General features: G+C 48.9%; 1 protein-coding gene across 3 annotated transcripts in view; it reads right to left on the reverse strand.

Moving 5' to 3' along the window:
• The window catches only part of arid1b (AT-rich interactive domain 1B), a 42,442-nt gene extending 37,041 nt beyond the window's left edge, over positions 1-5,401 (reverse strand). For all 3 annotated transcript variants that reach the window (XM_078275326.1, XM_078275328.1, XM_078275327.1), the window contains exons 1-2: positions 5,212-5,401; positions 851-994 (exon numbers count right to left, since the gene is read on the reverse strand). In XM_078275326.1, coding sequence (XP_078131452.1) covers positions 851-994; positions 5,212-5,394 — 327 coding nt within the window. In that variant the 5' untranslated portion in view covers positions 5,395-5,401. The remainder of the gene's footprint in view (positions 1-850; positions 995-5,211) is intronic.
• Between the last annotated feature and the right edge of the window lie 3,546 nt (positions 5,402-8,947).

An 8,947-nucleotide genomic window follows, 5' to 3' on the forward strand; every position in this document is an offset into this window, starting at 1 on the left:
ATTGGACCCGTCCAGTTTAACAAGTAGAACCATTCAGAGGTTATTGGACCCGTCCAGTTTAACAAGTAGAACCATTCAGAGGTTATTGGGACCCGTCCAGTTTAACAACAAGTAGAACCAGTCAGAGGTCATTGGACCCGTCCAGTTTAACAACAAGTAGAACCATTCAGAGGTCATTGGACCCGTCCAGTTTAACAAGTAGAACCATTCAGAGGTCATTGGACCCGTCCAGTTTAACAAGTAGAACCATTCAGAGGTTATTGGACCCGTCCAGTTTAACAACTAGTACAACTATTGAGAGGTTAAAACAGTGAGTGAGTCAGTGTAATATTTCATTCTATACTTTGGGATTTGGTTTCCCTGTGAAGAACTTCTTCACAGGGTGTTTGGACAGACCTGCCCCCACTCCTACCAGCGAGGTCTCGACCTCGTTGACAGCCTCACCAGCAGATACTTAAAAATCCCAAGGCTTCGAGTGACTTTCCCTCTCCGCAAACTCCTGCTTTTATTTCAGTCTGGTCTAGAAAAACCTGGCGAGAAAGGACGAAGACGGCCACCAAAGATCAGAGAGTCACTGAGCGGGAAACAACATCAGCTGCAGTCTGATTGGGTTACAACCATCCAGCGTGAACGGTTAAATACAGATCCCAATCTAATGGTGGCTTTCGTTTGCCTCCGATTTCACATTTGACGATATTTTAATAAGAAAACCTTCCTGGTATCTTGTCTTCTGGTTGATTTGCTGATTCATGCAAACTCAAAACTTTCTCTTACTTTTTTACAACCTTATTTCACATTACTAGGCTTTTATTGTGAAACATTTCAGACAGATTTGTAATTTCAGTCGTACCTGTTGTGGCAGTGGGCGTGGCTGCATGTACGGCGGCTGGCTCGGGGCGGCGGGCTGCTGCTGTGGAGGGCTGAAGTACGGAGGCTGACCTGGCTGACAGTAACCACCCACGCTCTGCTGCTGCTGGCTGTACTGAGAACCCATCTGAGGAGACACAAGGACACACACAACATCAGGAACATGTACAGTATAATCACACAAAACATAATACTTTTCTTATGAAACATTATGAAAGGATCCCTACAAAGATAGACCTTTTAGTTAAAGAGTAAGATCCTTTTAGTTTAACATAAAACAACCCTGAAATCACCTTCACCAAACTCCACCAGACTCCATGTAAATAATCAGGACTTTTAGCGTGTATAGAGCCAGCATATCTCCACCAGACTCCATGTAAATAATCAGGACTTTTAGCGTGTATAGAGCCAGCATATCTCCACCAGACTCCATGTAAATAATCAGGACTTTTAGCGTGTATAGAGCCAGCATATCTCCACATGTAAATGGGTGAATTAAGGGTTTATTTCAACCAAACCAGAGTGGTGATTGTTGGAACAGTGGAAAGATGAACCAAGACGGCTTTTGGTAGTTTTATTTAGTTTCTGTCCTCTTTGAATGAAGTGTGTTTTACGCTGATAAAAGTGCTGATTATTTACATGGAGTCTGGTGTAGTTCGGTGATGGTGATTTCGGGGCTGTTTCATGTTAAACTAAAAGGATCTTACTCTTTAACTAAAAGGTCTATCTCTGTAGGGATCCTTTCATAATGTTGTCAGACTCACATAATAATCTGAGTCTGTCAGCAGCAACAACAGAACTTTTAGTGGATGCTGACTGATGGTTTAACGTTACGTTCTTATGAAACATTATGGGATAGATCCTTACAGAGATAGACCTTTTAGTTAAAGAGTAAGATCCTTTTAGTTTAACATGAAACAGCCCTGAAATCACCATCACCAAACTCCACCAGACTCCATGTAAATAATCAGCACTTTTAGCGTGTATAGAGCCAGCATATCTCCACCAGACTCCATGTAAATAATCAGCACTTTTAGCGTGTATAGAGCCAGAATATTTCCACCAGACTCCATGTAAATAATCAGGACTTTTAGCGTGTATAGAGCCAGAATATCTCCACCAGACTCCATGTAAATAATCAGGACTTTTAGCGTGAATAGAGCCAGCAAATCTCCACATTCACTGAGAGTAGTTTCCTGTATCTGTGCCACGTCCACAGCTCTTCTATTTCTTTTTTTGTTGTTCTTCAGCTGTCAGAAAGTTGACTGACTGAAACCAGAATAAATCTCAGCAGCACAGAGGGGGAAAGCTGACGGGTCGACATCCAATTTCATCTGCAATCAGGCAGTTAATAAAGGACGAGTCCCAGATGACAAACACTGACACAAGTTCCCTCAGGCTGAAGACACAAAGAAACAGTCGGTCAACCTGTAATGATGTAAGAATGCCTCTGGTACTTCCGTGATGATAATCTCTCTTCGTAAGGAACATGAGCGAGGCGAGGATCAGAGTGATATAACAGCTGGGACACAACGGCAGGTAACGTCTGAAAAAACCCACAGGAGATCCTCTTTCTCCACAGCAGCAGAAACCTGCACGCAACAGTCTCCTCAGGGCTTTAAAAATGTTTTTTGATCTGTTCAAATAGTTATAATTGAAGGGAAGAAGATCATCAACATCACAGCCGATTCACAACTTCTGAACTGTAGTGTAATTGTACAAATCAGAAAACAGAGTGACTGAAAGAGGATGGGATAATGGACAACAACTTAGAGCTCAGGCAAGAGTGCAGAAAAAAACCACACAAAAATGGCCAAAAGGAGAACAAATATTTACATTTTGTGTATATACAGACACATGATCTAATAAGACATGCATAAAATAATTAGGCATAACACATATAGGCTGTTCATCTAGTTTATCACATTACATGTGACCACCTCATGTTTCATGTTCTAAGAAGCCACCTTTAAACATGACAGAGGCTCTGACATGGAGGATTACTGGGAGAGAAGGGGACTTTCACGAGCATGTTTAAGGCTTAGGCCAGCTACACACTGCCTGCGTGGCGTGAGCGTGGCGTTTCTGCTGCGTTTCTGCTGCGTGGCGTTTTCTATGTCTTTGCACACCAGAAACGTGTGTGACGCTGCTGCTACTACTGCTGCTGCTGCTACTACTGCTGCTGCTACTACTGCTGCTGCTACTACTGCTGCTACTACTACTGCTGCTGCTACTACTGCTGCTGCTACTGCTGCTGCTACTACTGCTGCTGCTGCTACTACTGCTGCTGCTGCTACTGCTGCTGCCACCACCGCTGCTGCCACCGCTGCTGCTACCACTGCTGCCGCTGCTACCACTGCCGCTACTGCTGCCGCTACCACCACCGCTGCCGCTGCCACCAGCCGCTGCCGCTGCCGCTGCTGCCACTACCGCTGCTGCCACTACTGCCGCCGCCGCCGCCGCTGCTACCACCAGCCGCCGCTGCCGCTGCTACCGCCGCTGCCGCTACCGCTGCTGCTGCCGCTACCAGCCGCTGCTGCCACCACCGCCGCTGCCACTGCCACTGCTGCTGCTGCCACCGCTGCTGCTGCTGCCGCTGCTGCTGCCACCACCGCTGCCGCTGCCACCACCGCTGCTGCTGCTGCCGCTGCTGCTGCCGCTACCGCTGCTGCTACCGCTGCTGCTGCTGCCACCGCTGCTGCCGCTGCCACCACTGCTGCTGCCGCTGCCACCGCTGCTGCTACTGCTACCGCTGCTGCTGCTGCCACCGCCGCCGCTGCTGCTACCACTGCCGCTGCTACTACCGCTGCCGCCGCTGCTGCCACCGCTGCTGCCGCTGCCGCTACCGCTGCCGCCGCTACCGCTGCTGCCACTGCTGCCGCTGCCGCTGCTGCTACCACCGCTGCTGCTGCTACCGCTGCTGCTGCCACTGCCGCTGCTGCTACCGCTGCTGCTGCTGCTGCCACTGCTGCTGCCACTACCGCTGCTACTACTGCTGCTACTACTGCTGCTGCTACTACTACTGCTACTACTGCTGCTGCTGCTGCTGCTGCTGCTGCTGCTGCTACTACTGCTGCTGCTGCTGCTACTACTACTACTACTACTGCTGCTGCTGCTGCTGATACTACTACTACTATTACTGCTGCTGCTAGCTTGTCTGGACACATGGATGTTTCCCATAAACATAAATATATACTGATCCGATTACAGCAAAGACAACGTCTGCAGGATTGACGGCAGAATAAGCTCCAGAATATTTCCTTCTGTGTTGACAGGTGCAGTATTTAAAAATAGACATTTATATCTGCATTTATGTCAAAAACGTTGAGACTTTCAAACATCAACATGTCATTTATTAATATGTTTTAGTGTCTAAATGACATATGAACATCTTTTTCTATTCTATGTTGCCTGGAAACGCTTCCAACACGCTGGCTTGTCGTGTGAGAAATAGGCGTCGGGAGGGTTAAGTTCTGGGTTCTTCACAGTGTTGGTAGTTCATATCAACACAGCAGCTTCCAGACATGTTTCTGTTTGTTAGCAGACAAAACTGACAAGGAGGAAACCTTCAGGCAATACAAGTCAACGGAGAGAGGAGAGATGGTTTTCCCCCTCCAGAAGGGGCGGGACTTAAAGGTGCTCTAAGCGATGTCACACGTTTTTTGTCGCATACAGCAAACATCTCTTCACTATCTGCTAGCTGCCTGTCCCCTGAACACACTGTAAAAACATCTCACTATCTGCTAGCTGCCTGTCCCCTGAACACACTGTAAAAACATCTCACTATCTGCTAGCTGCCTGTCCCCTGAACACACTGTAAAAACATCTCACTATCTGCTAGCTACCTGTCCCCTGAACACACTGTAAAAAACATCTCACTATCTGCTAGCTGCCTGTCCCCTGAACACACTGTAAAAACATCTCCTCACTATCTGCTAGCTGCCTGTCCCATGAACACACTGTAAAAACATCTCACTATCTGCTAGCTGCCTGTCCCATGAACACACTGTAAAAAACATCTCACTATCTGCTAGCTGCCTGTCCCCTGAACACACTGTAAAAAACGCGGTCTCTGTAGACAACCCAGGCTCCACAAACGCCAACAAAAACCAAACTGCGCCAACCTGCACCACCAAACATAACAAACAGTCTTCCAGCCAATAACCGACAAGATATTTGGGGTTGGGGGGTTAGTGCGAGGAAGGGGACGGGATGAGGAGGATGGAGGGGCGAGCTAGCCTCGTTTTGTCTGACAATTCTTCGAACGTCAACAAGAAGCGACGTCACCCAACATCGCTCCGAGCACCTTTAAATGCCCTGTCTATAGAAACAGACTTCTCCTACCTGCTGCTGAGGGTACTGCATCCCTGCCATCCCCATCTGCCCCCTGCTGGGCATCCCCATCGGGTATCTTTGGGGGGACGGAGCGCCGTAGGGCTGGCCGGAGTACGGCGCCCCCTGCTGCTGGGAGTACGGGTGGTTGCTCATGCCGTAGAGCTGCGAGCGTTTCATTCCCATCGGGTCCATCGCTGGCACCTGGAGGAGACACGTGATTGGTGGATGAGTGACTTGGTTGTTGATTCATTTCCAACTTCTAGATTTCTTTTTCTTCTTACACAAAAAAGGATTTTTCCCCCAAAAAATGACACAAAAACGTTCATTTATTGGTTAGCTGAAATGGGATTTTACTGAAGGTTTTTTGAGAAATTTTATTTAATTATTTCATATTTCAGCTACGTTTTTTTGTCACACACACTACAACACACACACAAAGCTACACGCACACACACACTACTACAACACACGCACACACTACTACAACACACGCACACACTACTACAACACACGCACACACACACACACTACTACAACACACGCACACACACACAGCCACACACACAGCCACACACACACACACACACACGCAGCCACACACACACACAGCCACACACACACACGCAGCCACACACACACACACACACGCAGCCACACACACACACACACACACACACACACACACACACACACACACACACACACACACACACACACACACACACACACACACACACACACACACACACGCAGCCACACACACACACGCAGCCACACACACACACGCAGCCACACAGCCACACAGCCACACACAGCCACACACACACACGCAGCCACACACACACACGCAGCCACACACACACACACGCATGCAGCCACACACAGCCACACACACACACTACTACAACACACGCAGCCACACACACACACACACACGCAGCTGCACACACACACACACGCAGCTACACACACAGCCAGCACACACACAGCCAGCCACACACACAGCCAGCCACACACACAGCCAGCCACACACACAGCCAGCCACACACACACGCAGCCCCACACACACGCAGCCCCACACACACGCAGCACGCACACACACACACACACGCAGCCACACACACACACGCAGCCACACACACCTTTCAGCCTGTGGCGTGGCCTCCAGTTGGCAGGAAACTCGTTATTACGGCTCCTGACCTTCACACATGCAGATTAGCCATGTGGCCGTCACCAGAGCACAACAGCGGAGCATTACATCCCCTCGCTCCTCCAGCTGCAGCTCTGGCAACACTCACAAAAGATGTGGCTTCAACCTGCCCCCCCCCCCCCATCTGTACAGGACTCACATTATCCCAAATGTTCCAACCAGAGAACAGATTAATCGATTAGCTATCGACTATGAAATGAATCAATAACTATTTTGAGTCATTCTTTTTAAATGTAAAAACAGGTAAACCTGTGTGATGTCAGCTTGGTAAATGTGAATATTTTCTAGTATATTTCATATTTTATTATTCATACTCTTTGTAGTTTGGCGTATTTAAAGCTAATGTACTTACACTTAGTTTGTAGCACTTCATAGCATAACTGCGTCAACTAAACCAGCAGTTCTCAAACGTTGTTGTCCCTGCTTTTGAAAACATTGTAGAAAGAGAAGTCTCTATGAAGAGGAACAATCCAGATTCTCTAACAGCCTTTTTTAAACAAAAACATTTAAATGTTGAAACGTTTAGAATCCATCACTTCATTCATTATTAGAGTAGAATTATATTCAGGAATTATGCATGACATATTCACGTACCCCCTGCAGTACTCCAGAGTACCCCTAGGGGGATACGTACTCCCTGCAGTCCTCCAGAGTACCCCTAGGGGGACACGTACCCCCTGCAGTCCTCCAAAGTACCCCTAGGGGGATACGTACTCCCTGCAGTCCTCCAGAGTACCCCTAGGGGGACACGTACCCCCTGCAGTCCTCCAGAGTACCCCTAGGGGGATACGTACTCCCTGCAGTCCTCCAGAGTACCCCTAGGGGGACACGTACCCCCTGCAGTCCTCCAAAGTACCCCTAGGGGGATACGTACTCCCTGCAGTCCTCCAGAGTACCCCTAGGGGGATATGTACCCCCTGCAGTCCTCCAGAGTACCCCTAGGGGGACACGTACTCCCTGCAGTCCTCCAGAGTACCCCTAGGGGGGACACGTACGGTACCCCTGCAGTCCTCCAAAGTACCCCTAGGGGGATACGCTACTCCCCTGCAGTCCTCCAAAGTAAACCTAGGGGGATATGTACCCCCTGCAGTCCTCCAGAGTACCCCTAGGGGGACACGTACTCCCTGCAGTCCTCCAGAGTACCCCTAGGGGGATATGTACCCCCTGCAGTCCTCCAGAGTACCCCTAGGGGGACACGTACTCCCTGCAGTCCTCCAGAGTACCCCTAGGGGGACACGTACTCCCTGCAGTACTCCAATGTACCCCTAGGGGGACACGTACTCCCTGCAGTACTCCAATGTACCCCTAGGGGGATACGTACTCCCTGCAGTACTCCAATGTACCCCTAGGGGGATACGTACTCCCTGCAGTCCTCCAAAGTACCCCTAGGGGGACACGTACCCCCTGCAGTCCTCCAGAGTACCTCCAGGGGGACACATACCCCCATTTGAGAAACACTGAACTAAACAACATGTCAACGTTAGTCACATTTTCAAATCTCCAGTTAGCCTTTAGCACCGACTTAAAGCTTTCGTGCGTAACTTTTTGATATTAGCGAATGTCTAATTCAGACCATCAGCTCCAGCTGCTAGTGAATGCTCAAATGTTACCAGCCACTCAATGTTGACATTACTATTGTTTTTGGGCTGCTGAGTGAAGCCAATCTACCAGCCATCAGCATATTTCACCAGCATAAAGGTGCTGAAACTACTGGGCTGTACGTAACGCAGCATCAGTCTGGGACTGATGGCGGCCCTCATCGGGGAAAAAACCACCGAGCTAAACTACTTTTCTGGGGGAAACCCCGATGTGAACATGTTGCATGGGTTACAATACAAATCTGGTGTCCCATGTTTACAAAGACCTGATGACTCACACACACACACAGACACACACACACACACAGAGACACGCACACAGAGACACACACACAGAGACACAGAGACACAGACACACACAGGCATGCACGCACACACACACACAGAAACACACACACTGAGACAGAGACACACACAGATACACAGAAACACACACACAGAAACACACACACACACACACACACACACACAGACACACACACAGGCATGCACGCACACACGCACACACACACACAGAAACACACACACACACACAGAGACACACACACACAGACACACACACACAGACACACACAGGCATGCACGCACACACACACACACACACACACAGAAACACACACACACACACTGAGACAGAGACACACACACACACACACACACAGAGAGACACACACACACACACACACACACACACAGAGACACACACACACACACAGAGACACACACACACAGAGAGACACAGAGACACACACACACAGAGAGACACACACACACACACACACACACACAGAGACACACACACACACAGAGACACACACGCGCGCGCACACACGTATTCTACTTCAGTTTTGTGTTGCTGTTGTACTGACGCAACAGAATTTCAATATCAATAAAAGGTGCATCTTATCTGAAGTTACACAGCTTTGTTACACTTTGT

Source organism: Sander vitreus, chromosome 18, assembly GCF_031162955.1.
Source record: "Sander vitreus isolate 19-12246 chromosome 18, sanVit1, whole genome shotgun sequence".
Taxonomy (NCBI): Eukaryota; Metazoa; Chordata; class Actinopteri; order Perciformes; family Percidae; genus Sander; species Sander vitreus.